The 20083-nt window shown below is 40.4% G+C and overlaps 7 protein-coding genes across 7 annotated transcripts; 2 read left to right on the forward strand and 5 right to left on the reverse strand.

Annotated features, from left to right (window-relative positions):
* Positions 1-250: 250 nt before the first annotated feature.
* Positions 251-1042, reverse strand: ATC70_007512 (uncharacterized protein; the record flags this gene model as incomplete). The annotated part of the gene is made up of 7 exons (XM_064826771.1): positions 251-327; positions 391-482; positions 536-592; positions 658-729; positions 790-850; positions 910-932; positions 990-1042. The coding sequence occupies 7 exons, from the start codon at positions 1040-1042 to the stop codon at positions 251-253; spliced, it is 435 nt and encodes a 144-aa protein (XP_064675828.1).
* A 2997-nt stretch (positions 1043-4039) lies between these two features.
* Positions 4040-5781, forward strand: ATC70_007513 (uncharacterized protein; the record flags this gene model as incomplete). The annotated part of the gene is made up of 2 exons (XM_064826772.1): positions 4040-5045; positions 5102-5781. The coding sequence occupies 2 exons, from the start codon at positions 4040-4042 to the stop codon at positions 5779-5781; spliced, it is 1686 nt and encodes a 561-aa protein (XP_064675829.1).
* A 3482-nt stretch (positions 5782-9263) lies between these two features.
* On the reverse strand, positions 9264-10657 carry FTR1_2 (high-affinity iron permease; the record flags this gene model as incomplete). Its single annotated transcript, XM_064826773.1, has 2 exons — positions 9264-10388; positions 10460-10657. The coding sequence occupies 2 exons, from the start codon at positions 10655-10657 to the stop codon at positions 9264-9266; spliced, it is 1323 nt and encodes a 440-aa protein (XP_064675830.1).
* Positions 10658-11100: 443 nt separating this feature from the next.
* Positions 11101-12908, reverse strand: FET3_2 (ferroxidase fet3; the record flags this gene model as incomplete). Its single annotated transcript, XM_064826774.1, has 3 exons — positions 11101-11707; positions 11767-12716; positions 12780-12908. The coding sequence occupies 3 exons, from the start codon at positions 12906-12908 to the stop codon at positions 11101-11103; spliced, it is 1686 nt and encodes a 561-aa protein (XP_064675831.1).
* A 1663-nt stretch (positions 12909-14571) lies between these two features.
* ATC70_007516 (uncharacterized protein) lies at positions 14572-15463 on the reverse strand (the record flags this gene model as incomplete). Its single annotated transcript, XM_064826775.1, has 4 exons — positions 14572-14696; positions 14761-14827; positions 14882-15254; positions 15309-15463. The coding sequence occupies 4 exons, from the start codon at positions 15461-15463 to the stop codon at positions 14572-14574; spliced, it is 720 nt and encodes a 239-aa protein (XP_064675832.1).
* A 166-nt stretch (positions 15464-15629) lies between these two features.
* ATC70_007517 (uncharacterized protein) lies at positions 15630-18052 on the forward strand (the record flags this gene model as incomplete). Its single annotated transcript, XM_064826776.1, has 2 exons — positions 15630-15948; positions 15999-18052. The coding sequence occupies 2 exons, from the start codon at positions 15630-15632 to the stop codon at positions 18050-18052; spliced, it is 2373 nt and encodes a 790-aa protein (XP_064675833.1).
* Positions 18053-18132: 80 nt separating this feature from the next.
* On the reverse strand, positions 18133-20009 carry TMS1 (Membrane protein tms1; the record flags this gene model as incomplete). Its single annotated transcript, XM_064826777.1, has 5 exons — positions 18133-19168; positions 19224-19269; positions 19329-19742; positions 19793-19839; positions 19897-20009. 5 exons carry the CDS (start codon positions 20007-20009, stop codon positions 18133-18135), a joined length of 1656 nt encoding a protein of 551 aa, XP_064675834.1.
* Between the last annotated feature and the right edge of the window lie 74 nt (positions 20010-20083).

Here is a 20083-nt window from a genome sequence, read left to right on the forward strand (position 1 = left end):
AACCTATTAAACGAATGAAAAAGTGTGTAGTCCATGTGTAACTGCTCAAGTTTTTAAAGTTACATCTGGTAAAATTGAAATGTTTACACATCAATAGGTTTAAACTGATCACCCAAACCACCCAAAGATACGAAATCACCTTGACGATAGCATCCAACTCCTGTTTCATTGTCTTCAAACACCCTTCTTTTATTATTTGGATATTACTACTAGATCCGGATGCTTGCCAACATTTCCTTCTTTAGTGAACCTAAACAACATTATCGACACCAGTACCACCCAAAATCTTGGTACTTGCATAGGGTTGCTTCTTGAGAGCTGCAATCACTATGAAACCCAGGCACTGTGTCAGTCCATGTGTATTTATAACATCATCCAATCCAGGCTTACCGTAAGATATAAATGTGAGCAATAACGTAACAGCAGGCACAACCAAGACGGTTGTATTGATGATGGTGGATAAAAACATAATGACAGAAAAGCTACAAGTGGGATCCATCAATACTCCCTCTCAATCCAAACAAATTATCCTTACATGATGTAAACGGCTCCACGGAAGTAAGCATTCTCAAATCGAGCAATGAAACTATCACTATACGACAATATTTTGTATCAGCATTTCTCATTAATCACTATTTAACCTTAATTTAAACTTACAAGCGAGGGCTGGTGGGACAAAATTTTGTACAAAGAGGTACTTCCACAAAGAACAGAATGAAAGCTATCACCCTGAAAGAGAGAGAGCTGGTCAGTACGTGTCATTGCCATGATGCCTAGCTGAATGCTTACCATCCAATGATGGCAAAGATGGGATTGCTTGTTAATGTAACAACGCCAAGAGCGATCAATACTAAGAGAAATTCTTGGTCAACATCCATGTGGGATAATACACTTGGGAGTTGTTCTTACAAGCAATCGAAATGACACCAAGCCTATATACAAACGAAAGAATGAGACAGCTGTATGACATGCTAGTTCGGTTTAGTTACCATTGAGCATAGAGAGAGAAATTACGCGATTTGAGTTCGTCGAGGAATCCCATTTTTTTTGTTGCAGTTATGAACAAGAGAGAAAAATAAACCAAATGCATTTCTTTCCTTTTTGGACATTTAAATAGCTCTTCCAAAACAGAAAGGTCACAAAGAATTGGCATTGCTGTGGAGAATGAGACACTTGATTGCGAGATACCTCTGTAGGCCGCCAAAGCGGAAGGATGTCCTAGACCCTCTTTTCTGAATTAACGGAAATTGGGCTGTCTTGCTTGTCTAGGCTACGATGAATTGAACACAGGCTTGCAATTTGTGCTGGATCTCAAGGCATGCCATCCACTAATGCATTGATTTAGCTATCACAATGTTGAATGTCTTTTGAGAATTATTTATTGAGCATGGCCTAAGTTTTGCTCACATGAAGCATCCATTTTGAAAATTATCTATTATCAAAACGCTCATGAAAGCAACAGCCATTTCTTACACCACATTCCTTCATTGTATTACATCTCAGACATTAGATGTATGCACAACATTTAAGTCGACTCTGAATTCATCATCTCCGGTTCAGTATGCAGTATACGCACAGTTTGCTTGCTATAGCTTTTACCACTAGATGTATCCATTGGCTAATGTGATTGCTGAGTACACTGTTTAACTGTTCTCGTTGACATCGGACTCAATAGTCTTTCGGCAGTCCATCTCAAGCCGCCTAATGAGATATAAAACAGAACCCCACAAAAGTAGGATATGCTGTGGATCAATATTAAACAAAGCATTTTTGGCTACTGAAAAAACTTGGTTTGTAAAGTTGCTAATACGATGGCGATGGCATATTTTATGCGGGGAAAATGTGTATACCCTGAAGGCTTAATGGAGTAGATCAAAACAAGCGACATTTATCTAGTCTTAGAAGCATACTCAACAACATGTCAAGTACCCATCAAAATTTTATATCAGCAAATTATCAAGCAGGTTAGGGCGAACTATGAGTTCAACATTGACCACACATTTGGCTGGGACACCATTCTCGAACTGTCATTGAAGTTTTAGATCTGTTGAGAACCGCGAGTTTCTGTTAACTCAACAGCGATATACCCGATGCTTGGACCATTTGATCGCTTTAACGTACCTTTCTCAATAACAGTTGTTGTCCTCCGTGCATAGTAAGTTTGTACAGAATTGAAAGACGCTTCAATGGTATCACTCTGGATAGCATTGTCAACGCTTGTATTCAAACAAGCTGGTTTTTCATATTTTTGATGATTTTCAAAGGGACATCTACAAGATATGTATTAATTTACCTATAACATTATTCGTTTTATAAACCCAAAAGTAATCTATTCCTTGAGATTTTACTTGAAACTGTAACAATCAGTTCTCTTAGATCTGTAACGCCCGATAGGTCACCCCAGCAGCAAAATTGTCGAAAACGACCGCTCAGAGCCAACGTTTGCTGTAGTGGCGCACATATAATCTATTTTGCGCATTTCTATTAGCCATACTACGCCCTAGGCTTATTTTATAGACTTGAGAACCACATAGATGTATCCGTGGCAATAAATAATAAAAAAAAAACGTACTTTTGCCTCTGTAAATTCTAATCTTGGGGGGTCAAAAAATTGACTATTGAAAGAAAGCATCGCATATAACCAAGCAAGGTTTCATTTTGCAAAGCAAACACAGGGGAACAAAATTTAATTAATGGAGAATCTAGGTTAAGTTGGCAATTGAACGGATATTGGAGATGTCATTTTTAAGCAGGGGAATATACATACTTTAAATTGGAGAAGTAGTTATTCAAAAATAAAACAACCTACAACTATCTAACCTTGAAAGCAAGATTCTCCATCATGTTAGATATCTATTGATAACTTGAAATCAACAGGTTAATATTGTTGTATTCACACATAATATAACTGTTCCTGAATCATAATGTCGTAGATTGAATTCAGTAATAAACTATGCACATATGGAGCATATGTAAATAAGCTGTATCTGTGGAATACATCCACTATGATCTGCATTCCGACAGTTCATCCAGTTACCAGATTTAGATATAAACTGTATGTACACTGGATTAGATGTACGATATCGATTTATACTATGATCATGAGAAGATATGGACTTCAGATACGCTAGTACTATAAGATTCATACTATATAAGATATAGGCTATAGATGGCACCACGGACATGGATGGCACTATAGACTTATACTTGTATTCCGACATTGACTACGGATGTTTACCATATCTGGATAGGCACCAAGATTAATGCAATATGAGCTTGTTGCTTCAGATGTGCACTTCATGATCCACGCTATAAGACACATGCTTATATCCGTGATACTAGCTACAGATACTTTATGTACTACAGACTTGTACTATATATGAGACATGCTATAGACATGCATACGATATGCTATAGACATGCCATATATCCAGATACATGCTAAAGATGTATGCTTAGCGATATACACTCAGATATGTACTATTAATATAGACTAAGAAGACTGTACCTATCGGATACATGCTACTAGATCGATATTAATTATCCTTATGGAAAGGATAGATCAGGGTACTTCGGATGAGAGTCTAATTATTCATCCAGACAGAGCTAAATCATGATTAGCTTGCTGGAGTTGTCTTTTAGCATGATTAGACATTAGTTGATCTGAGTTGACTTATTTGTCAATCTAATTAATAGAACTTTTATCCATTGTTATAGTATATAAGAAGGATCATCTACCTGGCCAGTAGAGAGACTTCAGTTTACTTTACACCTGTCAGTTTGATAATAAAATATACCTTTATCAAGTTGACATTACTGTTTTTTTACAGTAGTCGCTCTATATAAGGCTACTTTTTTGGCGAGGTTTTTTTAGCCTTATTGCCCGCATAGCCTTAACTGGCGCGCGTGACTTCTGTCAAAAAAGTCGTGCGCGTAGAATCTATTACTATAATAGTTGATCAAATAAATCAACTTGATACCTCCCCAGTAACATTCATTTATCTGTTTATTTTACTTCTATTGAACGTAATATCCTATCATGTGCCTTAATCAAAGATCAAGAGATCGCCTCACAATCGAGCAAAAGTATCGCATTATTATGCACAACATGCACTTTCCTAATCTGACGCAAATGCAACTCGGTCAATGGGCTCAAAAGGAATTCAACCTTCATCACTCAGTCAAGCAAAAAACTGTATCGAACGTCTTGAATTCACAGGACAAGGTGATCAAAGCTTACGAAGGAGGAAATTTGAAGGGAAAAAGCAGCAGAGCCTTGACGATGCCACAATTGGACAATGACATTTTGGAGTACATTCAAGCCATGAATGCAAAATCTCTTCCTGTCAATCGTGGAACTATTGCAGCTTTTGCAAAAGTAGTCGCACACAGAAAGTACCGCATGCATGAATTGCCAAAGAATAAGCAAATCCATTTCTCCGATGGATGGCTAACCGATGTTTTCAAGAGAATTGGTGTCAAGTCAAGACATTTATATGGTGAAAAAAGCTCAGTCGACTTAACATCATCTAAGATTGTCGAAGAACTCAGAAAGATTGAAGAATTGTTGGAGCCATATGATCCCAAAGATATTCTCAACTTTGATGAAACTGGCTTATACTACGAGCAACAACCAACTCGCACCATTTGTCAGGAACCTTTAGGTGGTTCAAGGAAAAGCAAGAACCGATTCACAGTTGGACTAATCACCAACTATGATGGATCCTATAAAGGGCACCCCATTGTAATTGGGAAACGAAAGACACCAAAGGCAGCAAACAAAAAACCTGCTTTGTACAGAAGAACCACCAACATCGGGCAATCCCATTACGTGGAGTACCATTCATCTCCCAATGCATGGATGAACACCGACATCTTTAGGAAGTACGTAAAACGTTTGAATGCGTCTTTCGTTTACGCCGGAAGAAAAGTTGCTCTCTTGGTTGACAATGCTTCAGTGCATAAATTGAAAGAAGAATTCAGCAATATTAAGTTGATTTTCCTTCCAGCAAACACAACAAGCAAGTTGCAGCCTTTGGATGCCGGTAAATCAACAAATTTCATTGATATACGTACTCATCTCTAATCACACACTCGATAGGAATCATTGCGAACTTCAAGGCTCAGTTTCGTTGGCACCAATACTACAGGGCAGTGAACAAGTATCTTGCTGGGGTAAGCCTTGATCTTACCGAGGAATACAGAATGGATGAGGTGGATGCTCTGTATTTTCTTGCTGATTCTTGGATCAAAGTTAAGCCTCAAACAATCCAAAATTGCTGGGATCATACGAAGATCCTTGATTTTAAGTTTGCTCAGAGACAGAGAGTCGACTCGGAGGATGTACTCCCATCTTTCGAGCTACCTTTAGACGATGATCTAGTCAGCCAGTTGAACGAAATCATCCCTGAACTTCCTGGAAACAGAAGTAATGATGGGGTTCAATTGGTAACTGAAGTAAACGACTTGGATCTAAATGCAGATGAGTCTGATGCAATCGTTTTTAATCCCGTGATTGTTGAATTTGAGGATGGCGATGATGTTACCCATGGATCACAAGAGCTTGAGGTAGAGGAAGAACCAGTAGAGATTTACGATGTTGATACGAAGGAGATAAGAGAGAAGTTGAAGCATGCGTATGAAACTATCTTGTACCATACCATCCCAATGGATGAAAAAGAAAAGTCTATGCTGAAAACTATCCGTAGGAATCTGAACGATATCAGATCGGAGGAAGTAGCAGAGAAAAATCAAACAGATTTACGTGATTATTTTGTTTAAATGTGTTATTTTTCAATAAAAGCTATATATTTTTTATTATCTGATTGGCCTTAAATTCAATCTCAGCGATCACCACTATGAAATAAGGCTAAAATTTTTAGAATCTGTAGCCTTATATAAAATTAGGCTATTAAGGCTAAATAGCTGGTAAAAAAAAAAACCTGAAAAATTTCAGCCTTATTCCCCGCATAGCCTTATATAGGACGGCCTTATATAGAGCGACTACTGTATTCTTTTTTTTTCCGTGAATTTTAGTCTATCAAGCCTCAAATTCCACAATACCCTTTTTTGACCATATCTCGACAAATACTCACTGGACTCGCACAAAGCATAGACCATTCAATAGCTCTATGTTACATCCATTTTAATATAAGGGTTTCAAGTACCAGATGTATGTTCCCTTCATAAATTTGCTCAAAATCATATATTTTATGAGCTACAAGCAGGGGATATTCAATTTTTTTTATATATCTATAATAACCATACCATCGTATAAAGAATTGAAAAAGAAACCGAAGCTATTAAACTTGAAGCTCTTGTTCGCTTAGTAAAATTCAGAGATATGGCCCTTTGAAAATCGGTCATTTGTGCAGTAAAAAAGGGGTTAAAAAAGCAAATAGAATACTGTTAAAATCCTTCTTTATTTGAAATTAGGATAATGTGCAATAAAATGTATATTCTACGTCTCTGTTTATATTATTTGGTTTATATCTCTTATCTGGCAGCAGTTTAGTAGTTGCCAGTGATTCCATTACTTTATATATTTTTGTTGGGTCATTTAGTTGTTGATCTGATGGATCAAGAACGGTATTTCAATATATGGTTTTTGAATCATGCGTAAAGAATAGCTCTTTATTGTTGAGCCTGTATCCTTTTTAGGTATATTTATGTTACAACACATTACAATACCCTTGACATTTACTTTAGTATCTGTCATCTCTCATTTAACCCTTGCTATCATCATGCTAATACTATTATTATGCATGCTTATCTGCTGATGGTAGCATGGTTTGATTGAGATGACATTTATTTTGGGCTTTGTTTATGATGGGAATCTAGTCTAGTTCACTTCAATTTGGAACATTTTTCGTCATTACTCATTGCCATCATCTTCTATAACCCCACATCAAACATTTCCTAGTCAAAAAAAGTTTCTTCTACAACTTTCACTACACATAATACATCCCACATTCATAATTGTTGTGCCAGAAGGGCTACAACTGTCTATAAAGATTAAGGTATTCTTGATGGGCAGATATGTCTGTGTTGTGCAATAACATGGACAAGCTATGATAATTGAAGTGCATCTCAGCTATCTAAATACTGAGGTTCACCAGATGTGATAAGCGTTGTACAAGATAAATTGCTACTTTGGCATTCAGAACTTAGTATAAATAGAATAACTCTTGTCTTCATCAATAAATCTTTAGTTTTTGTGTCTGATCTTATTCAAATAAGTCTTTTCTTGTTTTTGTAATATCGAACATTTTTTATAAGCTACAAATAATAATCCTTTTATTCTTTGTGCTTAACAAAAATGAACTACTTTCTAAAATCTCCCTTTTCTCAACAACCATGCTACCTACGCAAATTTCAATTGCACCATCGTTTAGGCTAGAGCGGGTTTTCAAAGCAATTCAAAACTCCGAAATCGGAGTCATAAATTCTTTATCGCTTTTTACTGATTAGGGAAATGTCGATTGGTACGTGTGTTGTGTTCAATGGCATTAGGGATTGTTTGAAGAAATAATGGAGGACTTACATATCAAACCCGATATGTAATATAGGCTTGTTTAATTAAGTTTAGGATGGTTGTTATCTGTGCCTATAACTAAATATTGCTAAGTCAATGAATGAAATGTGAGATCATATTATATTTCAGCACAGCGGCATTTTGTGAGTGCAGCTAGATGCAAATTACTGATGTTGCCTCAAACATACAACCGTTATTGCAGATATTCCGTAAGATATATCTTTAGAGTCTTTTTGATAATTAAAACCTTGACCCCAATACAGTGAACGTATCCTCAGTCATGTAGTTTCGAGAAGTTTATGGAGGAACGTATAGTTCTGCAGCTCTAACAATAGAGAAAGGATGCACCTCCATTGAGCGCTCAAAATACACCATTTTCTAAAATCATCAACTTCTCAGCAACCATGCTAGCTACGCAAATTTGGCTTGCACCAACATCATTGTGGCAGAAAACTGGTATAGAGACATGCTATTTTCAGAGCGAATTTTAATTTAAGATTCAAAGAGAAATCAAAAGAGAAGCAAAAACCGAGTAGAGAAAAGCTAGCGAGCGATGATTCCAAAGTATAGCTCATGCTTTTACTACTATTCAGGTTGAACCGTTTTACAAAGAGGAGCCTCACTGACTTCACGTCAATAACTGATCCCCTTCAAGTTATGTGCGTCAGAGATACCTTTACTGTCGTTGAATTAACCAGGCGACTTGGTTACAATAGTTGCTGATTCTGACGCCTTGAAACGCGTTATCTATGCTATTGGAAACGAGGATGTGGACATGGAATTGAGAGTGGAAGATCTTGAAATGCGTAATCCACCTTTTAAGCATGGAGCCAGCTGGTAAGACATACTGCTATCATCGCATAACCACAAGCTGGTTATTTAAAGATTTGCGATAGAAATCATGCAACGGCAAGTCAGGAAGAAGAACAAGCAATTATTAAAAAACATTACTCTATAGTTTATAATAATTCTGTCATTAAGTAGCAATTGATGTGTACATAACATACATAATACTTTGAACATTGGATGTGATGTACCTTTGCGAAGAAGCATTAGCCATTGCGAAATTTACATGGCATACTACAGGTTTTGTATTTCCAACGTCATCTCCATATCTGCATCAGCTGAATCACTGATTTTTGGGCTTACAGTTGGTAGTCTCTCAAGCCATTCAGGTATTGTTCCCTTGGTAACGTCGCATGCCAATTAGTCCGTGCCCTACAAGTATATACAGTATACTCTTCTGTAAAAGACATTTCTTGCAACCAGCGCATTGTGTATCTGAAAGCCATCTCCGAAATTCGATCATCATTTGGAAAAAGGGCTCATTTTGTTGAGTGATTCATAACATAATACACTACCTGTGTAAGGTTTTAGGGGGGACGGATCTGCGTTGAAAGGCAGCAGTAAACCATAAATCTAAAACATGGCCATCCACCTTTATCTGGTAAACGCATAGACATTTTTTGTAAAGCATCAAAAAGCGTAATTCTTCATTCTTTTATGTTGCAACAACGATTTATGATCATGGCATTGGAAAAGAACAGAGATCAGATTCGCACTGGACCGAACATCTTCTCGCATCAGTTCCGGATGAATTGCGCCTGGCTTGAAGAAATTTACAATCGCCTCCATGATAAAACGAATCTAAAAGACACAATGGTATAAAAATAACCACACTTGAATAATCTTGCCTCGGCTCAAACAAGCCAAAAAGAAGAAAAAAACTTTATTTTTGATGGTCAGAAATGGAGGGCAATGTTGTTGAAGTATTAGTATTAGCAGTATGGGTAGGAGAAGTAGTAGACGAGGAAGAGCAAGGAGAGCTGTTATGCGGATGATGGTTTGGGTTGGCGTCTTTGTTATATGCATGACTTGAGCGAATAGAGGATATAGCGGCATGTGGTGGGCTAGAGGTCTTCATAGGCGACAAAGGAGGCGGTGGATGAGAGGGCAAATTCTTTGTAGGCATACGACCTACATTGGTATCTATAGGCGGAAGAATAGGCTTTGCAGAGCGAGGAGACGGTGTGGAAGGAGGAGGGGTGTGGTGATGATGGTGGTGCTGAGGAGGATGTGTCAAAATCGGTGGCACCTCTGATGATGTTGTCGTATTAGGTTTCGGCAGGGTGCGCTGTCTCTTGTCTCCATGTGGACGAAAAGCCGAGCTAGGAGCCGTCGTGGCGAGTGGTGAGCCACTTCCTCTTTGTATCTTTGCTTTCAAGGCTTCCATCACTTTATTATGAGATAGCTTGTCCTCCTCATGCAAAATGGAAGCATGGCTTCTTTTTCTTGATTTGAAATCGTCATTTGTATTACCTCCTCCACCAGGCGAGATGGGCGTCGTAGGCTGTTGAGAGGAAGGTGTAGGTAAAAGGTGAGATTGAGATTGATAATGACGTGGTGCTGGAAGAACAGAAGGGTTTAATCTATTATCAGGAGGACAAAGCGGATGAGCAGAATGGGGATACACACCAGGAGACGGTGGAGGCTGATTGTAGTAACCGTATTCCTTTGAAGATGGCTGTTGATAATAGGGTTGTTGCTGTTGTTGCTGTTGTTGCTGAGAATGTGGTATACTAGTGTGAGGTGGTTGGTGGTGATGTTTTGATGGTGTTGCTGATGAACCACCGGTGATACGCGCCAATACCTGTTGTTGCACAGGAGCAAGACCATAATAAGCATAAGGCTGTTGCTGTTGTTGTTGCTGTTGTTGTTGTGGAGAAGCGTAGACAGGGTGCAATGGCAGTTGTCTAGCAGCCAATTTGGATTGCTCCTTGATCAATTCAATATCCATTTGACGTAGATAGAGTCTTGCTTGTTCCGTTTTCAAAACGTCCTGAGCCGTTAATCTCTATATATATATATACAATACAAAGTTAATATTAGAAGTTTCTTGGTGATGGTGAGTCACAACAGGCGTACCTTGTCCTCTTCAGATTTAGCAATCAGAGCATGTTTGAGCAATTCGTTGTTGTTAGGATGGTATTTGTCAATGATTTCCTTGACTGATATATCACTGCTGGAAGAAGATGGAGCTGCTACTGGAGGCCACTGAAAAGCACTCGAATCCGGCGACTTTTGAGGTGAATTAGGGTTGGAAGACGATTGACCTAAAGTCATTTAAGATGTACTGAATGCCTCGAGTGCAATTTCGATGTTTGATGCTTGATCAAAAGGGGGAAAGAAAAGGAAGAAAGGGAATGGTGTCTTGCAAAACTTCTTTAACTGAGATATTTCTGGCTGATTTTGTTTCAGTCCAAATGGGGGGGGGGTTCGCTTTTCCCAAATATAAAGAGCTATTTTGGGTGTTGCTTATGACCAAGAAAAGGAGATGGCGCTACTAGTGAGCAAAAAGGCTCCTGTCATTCATCACTGTTTGCCAACAGCTCGTAAGCACACATTTTAATCTATCCTAATTTCACTGCCAAAAGAATGGCTCAAATCAAGCATTTAAATGAGAAATGTAATACACAACATGTATTTATATATAAATAAATCGGCGTTTGGGATATTTTTATTAGAATATATAAGCTTAGGGTGTGACAGAAAGAAATTTACGCAAATTAATAAGAAAGCTTATTTGAATCAAGCTTGTTGTCAACCGCACTCTCATCATGGGAACTTGCGGCAACGGCGGCAGGAGCAGTCTTGAAGTCATCTCCATAGTCGCCAGAGAGCTCTTCTAGTGATTTGCCCTTGGTTTCGTTGATCAAGAAGGACGAAAAGATACCAGTGAGCATGAAGAAGGCAAAGATTTGCAACAGATGGTTGATCCATTTGTTTGGGCCACCAATGTCCTTTAGCAAGCCAAATCCGACTTGAGCAACAATGGCACCAATCTTACCAGAGGCTGCGGAAATGCCGTGCGCAGTTGATCTATAACGAGTAGGATAGCACTCGCCAGGTACGACAAAAGTAGTGGTATTGGGGCCCCAATTAAAGAAGATTTGTGTAATGGTATACAAGACAATGAACAGAGGAACAGATTTCTGAATAATGGCATCGTAACCAAAACCAAGAATGACAAACATGATGGTGAGCATGGTGAAACCCATAATTTGAATGGTTTTGCGGCCCATTTTATCAATGGTGAAGACAGAGATCCAGTAACCGGGAACAGACCCAAGCAAGTTGATGATAACGTTACCCACACACGTGCGGAAAACGGCACTAAACACAAATGTCATTAATAAATCATGCTTCTAGAAGACAGTTTTCATTCGACTTACTTGTAGGCATCAGGTCCACCAGCAAAGCCAATATTGTTGAGAATGATAGAGTTGTTCAAACCGAGGCCGTACCAAGCAACGTCAAGAGCAAACCAAGAGTAGGCAGTACCAAAGAGCACTCTGCCGTACTTCCATTGACCAAAGTGCTGGCAGAAATCCTTCCAGGTGGCCTTGGGAGGTCCGTCATGGACGACTTGGACAGCTGTTTCTTCAGTGTAGTCACCAGAGGCAGCACCCTTTTCAATAAAGGCCTTGGCATCAGAAATGCCCTTTTCAAACTTGTTTTCGATATCCATGGTGTAACGAGGGGTTTCAGGGATTGTCAAACGGTAGTAGAGAGCACAAACACCAGGAATAGCACCAATACCAATGACAATTCTCCAAACGTAATCGAGATAGGCTTGATCGTATTCAATGGCACTCTTGAAAGCAGCAGTGACGACCAGACCAACAATACCAGCAGTAACTTGGCCAATACCTTGCATGGCAAACACAGCAGACATCATGGCACCACGACGTTTGGTAGTAGCAAATTCGGCGGTAATGACAGAGGAGAGTGGGTAATCACCACCAATTCCGATACCAACAAGGATACGCCAGAAGGTAATGACTGCCCAGAAAGAAACAGCAGGCGAGTTACCTACCAAGGTTTGGCCCACTGTACCGATAATGATAATCATGAGCTCGACACCGTACATTCTCTTACGACCCACATGATCAGCAAGATAACCGAATAGAAGTTGACCAATAACAGTGCCTACTGAACATGACACTTTGATAGCTGTATCGACATTGTAGGGCGTCTTGTTGCCTGACTCTTGCCAGTAGACATAACCAATCATGGTAGAGACCAGATTGATAGCAAAGATATCATAGGCATCTGTAAAGAAACCTACACCAGATACGATACAAGCACGAATATGGAACCAGCCGAATTTAGCGTTATCGATCTATAATGGCAATTGCATTAGGATAAGGGGGAAAAAAGCATGTCATCATAGTATATACTGTACCTCTTCAAGTGCCAAACGACGGCGTTCTTTAGGTGTTAAAACGTAGTCTGTATTCTCGCTGTTGGCAGCACCTCCAACAACTCTTTCTCCTCCTGGAATACCAGGAGGGTGTTCATTTTGATGTTCCATCTTGTTCAATGGTCAAAAGTAGAAAAATTGGATGAAAACGGTAGAATTTGGTTTTTGGGAATACAAACAGAAAGAAACAGGAAGGAAAAAGAGCTCCAAAAGGCGATATTTATTATATCTGTAAATCTACTGTAACCAGTCTACAACCATTTATTCGTTACAACCAGTCTACAGACCATTTATTTCCAATACATCAAGCACGAACCCAAGCCAGCCAGCTACTCGTTTTCATGCATGGACTGAAAATCGGCATTTATTGGCTTGGTTTTTGCTATGATTTGTGCTACGAACTGATATCCACAGGGACGAAAAGAGCTTATTTTAGTAATCAAATAGTTAGATAAAGAGTCTATACTGCCACCAAAAATAAAGCAATGATTGTATCATAGCATCATTGTTTGTAACATTTGGATCCAAAAGAAAAGAGGGCTTTGCTAGATATATACTTTTAGCTTTGACATACAAAATGGACGCTCGTAAAGAAATCCAACCAACAGGCACTTTTACTACAGTCTTTTAGACTCTTTCTTAAATCGCGATTACTCACGCCATGGTTGCAATTCTTATTTCCACGTTTTTGCAAAGGTATAAACAATCACCCGAAGAGCAGCGTTTTGCTGCTTTAACCTCGAATGTTGTATATTCCATGATCCATGTGCTGTTGATCTTTAGTTGTCAGTGATTCACAGATGTTTGTCAGCATTGCATAATCTCTCACATGGATACGAGTCTGTGCTTTTCTGAAATTTCATTTGTGTCGCAGAATCTTTATGACGAGAATGATGCACAATCGCAACTTCTTTTTTTTTTGGTGTAATTGGTTCAGTTTAAGTAGTATTTTCCAAAGATAGGGTTGGCTATTACAAACGAAGATCTCCGAGCAAGTGCCCACCATCCCCATTCTTGGTGTCTGATTTGCTGGCACTCTTTTCGCGCTGAAATCAAATAAAAATCGGCTGAAACTATACAGATATCATGATTTGAAAGTGATTTGTAGATAATTCCTTCATTGTTCATAGGTTCAACTGTTTAAAGATCGCCCCACTGTCAACGAATGTATATTAATTCCAGCATTGGACCAAGCAAACACAATGACTAAACCAACATCTTATTCATATGACATATGCAAGCTGCCCTATTTTGATCATCCTGTAGAATAGATCAGATTGAATTTTCTGGATTTCATCGTGCTGTAACAGTTACACACACGATTTGTGTATCCAGGGCGTCTCAAAAGCCAGCCATTCAGTGCACCAAGTCCTCGATGCACTTACATGTCTATTTCAGACGATACCACTGGCTCCGTGCTGTATTTTGTGAAAACTAGGCTAAACTTGTTTATACTCGTGAGTGATTTCTCTGTTTTTTTTTGCCATTATACAAGCTGCAAATCGTCCTAAAGCGTTTTTCACTGGGAAAAAAAAAGCCTGATAGCATTTGCTTACTTGTGTTTAGGATCTCTCACAACCCGACCTTCTGAATACAATCTTTACATACGGTGGCTTCACTGTATTGGCCTAGGAATGCTCAAAAAACCATGTTCACCGCTTTTTGCCCTTGAATATCTGATCCTTTCCCGACAATTTGAAATACGTGCGTCGCTGAATTCTGTGATGGTGCAATCAATAGAGATAATGAGGAATTCATATAGCATATGCAATGTTTATTCGTAATCAGGTTCGCTAGCAGGCTTCACAGCAGGATCGATCCCAATAGACTTCATCTTGACGGCAATTTCAAAGAGATAATCATAACATTCAGTCATGGTCTTTGCCTTCTCCCAAGATTCTAAGATAGATACACAGCCTGTTAGTTTTCCAGCCTGATCTTGCAGTGATTCAAGCAATCTTACCACCCCAAACGTAGACGCCATGTCTACGCACAAGCACAGCATTGGTATCAGGGTACTTCTCCATGGCCTATATACAAGTTCAGCACAAAAAACTATGGAGCGCAGACCAACAACAACTTACAGCAGCCATTCTATCGGTCAAATCCTCTTCTTCAGGTGTATTCTCCACGATAGGCACCACCAGCTTGTCAAAATAGCGCAAGTTGTTCTTGGTAGATCCAATACGGATGCCCTTGATCATTTCTTGATGCGAGATTTCAAATGTCTCTCCTGAATACAACAACGTAGCCATGACAGCATTTTGAGAGTGCGTGTGGATACAGGCACCAGCTTGACGCATGCTGTAAGCATTGTAAAACAAAGGTGTACAGGCAGATGGCTTCAATACCAAGGGCTTTCTTAATAGTGTACGATCATGGTAGTTCATGACAAAAAGTTGAGCAGCTTCCATTCTCTCCTTTTGAACACCTGAAGGAGCAATGTAGACATGATCGCTATGAGTAAGGATGAGCGATTTGATATAGACTTTGGTAATAGATGGTTCTCACCCATTTCTGATACTGATACCGCCCCCAGTACCTGTCACCCAGCCTAATTGATAGAACAGACGACATAACTCGGGAATCAAGTTGGCGGGATGGTGAGGGTCGTTGCTAACACAGAGTGTCTCAGAGTCGGGTACAAGATCTTGAGTAGAAGACATATTAAGGAAGAGAAAGATGGATAAGAGGAGAAATCTCGAGCAGTATTTTTTTTGACATTCATTAATTGACGTCACATTAGGATGTACATTGCAAAGAAACATTTATGTTCTCAAGCGCGTTGGGGATCTTTCTTTCTTCTCTTTTGTATCAATTACTATTGCCACCATGACTGATAATGTATGCCATTCCATACTGAAAACAGCTACACAACAAATTATCCAGAGTGCTGGATTCGAAGCAGCCAACAGCCATTCTATCGATACACTCACCGACATTTTTGGCCAGTACATTGAGCTTTTGGGATCAACAGTGTCAGCTTACGCCAATCTAAATGGCAGAACATTAGGAACACCAAGAGATCTTGTAGAAGCATTGGAGGATGTATCACTGGATGCAAAAACTCTGAAAGTATGGCTTGAGGATGAGGGTAAGGCTCTGTCACCCTGCTGGTCAGCGCAGTCAGACCCAGGCAGATTATTACAAGGTAAGCTTCCTCATTTGAGTATCTGTTGATAGCTACTCATTTGGATTTAGGTGTGGTGAATGGCGGAAAGCCTAGTTTTGAAGACATGATTGAATATAAATTTGGTGATGTTCCAGAGTTTGATATACCCTCGCCAGAGTCATCCTCGCCTATGGATGAATCGCCAGCATCACCACCTCACGCTGCTGCTTTGCCCGACTACGTGCCTTCTTACTTTCCACCATTCCCCGAGATCAAAGAAGATACAGTCATGGACGAGGTGGACAAGGTTCTTTTACAGAAACAACAGCTCTTGGAAGAACAAAAGCAACAACAACAATTACAACAGCAGGCTTCAGGAGAGTCCTTGCCACTGCCAGTGATTGTAAAGAAGAGAAAGAAGCCCATTGAGAACCCTTTTACTCATATTATACCCTATGAAGACTCGAGTTTGGCGCAAGAGAATGAAGAACAACCACAGCAACCACAGCAGCCACAACAAAAGCCTCTTTCTCTACTGATCAAACCTGGAACGAAGCGCAGTGATGCGGACGAGGAAGAATCAGCACACAAACGAAAGAAAGCTGCTATTGCACCGTTGACAGAAGCTTTGGAACATATGAAGACACCAGATTACAAGTTGGGCGAGGGATTGAGTGGCAGAGATGAGTTGTTCATGGCACAAACTCAAAATGCAGCAGCTCCCGGCAACTATTTATTCAATCATGACTCTGGCGTATTTGATGAACTCGTTCGCCATGTAGCTGAACCTTTGGTCATTTCGAAATTGACCGCTCCCAATTTATTGATTGACGTTGCCACCACCACAAATGGCACTGCGCCTGCTACACCCACTTCTGCAGGTTTGAATGGATTTGAGTATGGATCTCCTGGATCCATGCCTACTTCGCCTGATGGCTCACGCTTGTCCAGATCAGCAAGCATGTTGGCTGTCCTAGCTGGTGGTGCTTCCTCAAAGAAGGCTGGTATGAAGAAGCTAAACAAGCTGGCCCGAGGAGGCGCACCTGGTTCTTCTTCCATGTCTGCACTGTCAAATCATACTATTAGCAAACATAGTGTGGATATCAATGCCATCAAAACAGGTGATAGCAAGTATATCATCAAAAAGAAGCGAATGCTTGCAGAACAACAACAGGCGCTGGAACGACAAAAGATGCTGGAACAAATGAAAGAGAATCCCAATGCCGAGACCATCTCAGCATTGCCTAGCAGCTCGTCGTCCACGTCGCCATCTACAACAACTACGTCCGCCATTCCATCATTGCCCTTGTCATCCGTGCAGCAGCCACAACCATCCTCCTCCTCATCACAGCAACCACTCCATGCACAGATACCTGCCAAGACAGGTCCTATTTCGCTGTCTTCCTTCTCGTCAGCATCCTCCTCTTCCACAAAAGACCCTTCAATAGAAAAGAAAAAGAAGCACAAAAAGACCCCAAACCTCATGCTAAATTTCTCTCAACATGCCAATCAGTCATTCTCCGGCTTGAATGAAGAGAACGTGCCTTCTCCTAGCACACCCAAGATCAGATTCAAGATCAAGCCTCCAGAGCAACAACAACAATCACATCATGCTCCTGAGAAACCCAAAGCATCCAAATACACCAAGTTGACAACGCATATATCACAACTACCCTCAGTAGCAGCAGCGGCAGCAGCGGCAGCATCTTCCTCCTCTTCTCCCGCTTCGTCCTCGTACGATACAACATCCACTGTGCCTGTCAAGTTGGAAAAGAACCACACTACCCGTCATCAGCAGCTCCACGGCCAGCAAAATCTCTTGCCACCCAACCCTCAACGATCCGCAGGTACATCTCTTGCCACTACCTCTACACCTTTCAATGCCACTACTACTACTACTACTGCTACTACTACTACTCAGCAACGTCCATTTGTTTTCTCTACATCAAACTTTGGCAATTCAGCTGGCGGCCATACGTCGACAGAAGAAATTCGATGTATTTGCGAGAATCCTCGAGTTGACTATGGTACGTTCATGATTGCTTGTGATGGTTGCAGCACCTGGTTTCATGGCGATTGTGTTGGTATTGCAGAAAGTGATCAAGTAGAAGAATGGTATTGTAGACGTTGTCGTAAACGATGAATAAACTTGTAATATGTATTACTATCATTGAAATCTTAAAAATCAATTTTAATACGAATCATTATATACAACAAAATGCTTTAATCATCCTTCTCAACAACAGCAGTGGTTTTTTCGACTACAGCGGTTGTCTTGTCAGCATTGACCTCTTGAAGTCTCTTTTCTTGGTTTCTTTGTTCAACTTCCTTCTTGGCTTGTGCTCTGATCTCTGCAGGAGTAATGGGCGTAGGCTCATCTCTGACCAAGAACCAATAAACACCAGTCAATGCACCAAAGAGAACGGTGGTCCAAAGAATCCAATGGTCTCCAAAGCTGATAAAGAATCTATCCAACGCACCCATGGTCTTGGAAGCAGCTGTTGAGATACCAGTCAGTTTTTCCAAATTCTGGATGGATTTCAGAATGTCATCTGGATTGTTCAAAACAAACTTGGCCTTGTTGGCGTGACTATCGTAGTAGACTTGGTTCTTGGGATCCAAGACGATGATGGTAGGTAACTTGTGGCTGTGGATGCCAAACGCACGGTAGATGTAGTTGCCCCAAAGCTCACCGTCCAAGAGAGCAAAAGTAATATCCTTACCGCTATGTTCATCCCTGTAGATCTTAGCCATTTCACGCAACTTGAACTCGGAATCAGCGTCGTCTGGTTTAGTGATACCAAGCACAACCACTTCCTTGCCCTTCAAAATAGCATTCGAGTTGTGAGGCAAGACACGAGTAACAAGAGGATGACGCTCCTTGTGGATCCAAGGCACAATGTTCTGAATATCAGCATCACTAAAGACGTGGTAATTGCCGTCCTTGACAATGACAGCAGCGGGGAGATCAGATTCTTTCAAGTTGAAGCGCATGGCAGTTTTGTGGTCGGTGGTGGTGTAAAAGGGGATGTGTTCCATGAATTCAGGTGCAAACTTCTCCAAGAGAGGTAATTGATGAGTATCCTTCTTGGGATCGCGGACATAGACCAAGTTGACATCATTTGCCTTGAGAAGTGTCTCCAAGTCACTGTCTGTATCGACATTGTGCACAGGAGAGCCAGACATATCAAGAGCATAATCCAGTAATTTTTCCAACTTTCTCTCACCGGTGTATTTCAGTGTGGCTCCATGCACAAAACTAGCAAATACGCTGTTAGTGCCAATGGCTGGCTCCAATGCTGTTTCATACTTACTAGTTGAGAGTGGGTAGGCCGGCAATTTTGTATTCTTGGCACAGTGCTGTATTGGAGGACATGATAAGCATGGCATCCTCTCATCACGTCTCTCTTCCCGCTTACCTTTGTTGTCTTCGCAGTTCACTTCAGCAACATTGACCTTGCCTTGCAATTTTTTGGCCAGCTTCTCCCATGTAGGGGCAAGGTGCTTACAATGGGTACACCAGGGAGCGTAGAATTTGACAAACCAAGGCTCTTTGCTGTCAATGATGGTCTTTAACTGAGAGGATTCAGTCAATTCGACATTTTTACCATGCTCATTGCGCTTGATTTCGCTGTCTCTGATGAATTTGTCTACGGTATCAATCGAGAAATCGCCCACGTATTGCTTCCATTCACCACCGTTGTAGTTTGATTGAAGTGTAGGAATACGCGAAATTCCCATGTCCGTGCAGAACTTTTTGTGTTTGGCACAGTTGACTCTGGCAAATGTAGCGATGCTTTGACGATCCTTTACGAGCTGATCCCATTTAGGCTCTGTTGATAATGTTAGGCTTGCCCAATACTACCTCTAAGCACTCTCTTACCAAATGCAGTACAATGAGTGCAATCAGGACTATAATACTCTACAACACTATCACATATGTGTGGGTATATACATGCTGACGTGTCATTTGCATAAACTACTTACAAAGCACCGTCTTTAAAGGAGGTAACGGCTTTAGGATCAACGTCGTTTAAGTTTTTAGCGTGTGCAATGGCAGCGAGAATGGCAGTGGCTGCTATAGTCAATAAATGAACCATCTTTGTGTGATATCGAACAAGAGGGAAAAAGATGAAAAAGCATTGATGGTCCAACTCAGCATAGGGTTATATTT

Source organism: Mucor velutinosus (assembly GCF_035048745.1).
Source record: "Mucor velutinosus strain NIH1002 chromosome Unknown tig00001553, whole genome shotgun sequence".
Classification (NCBI taxonomy): Eukaryota; Fungi; Mucoromycota; class Mucoromycetes; order Mucorales; family Mucoraceae; genus Mucor; species Mucor velutinosus.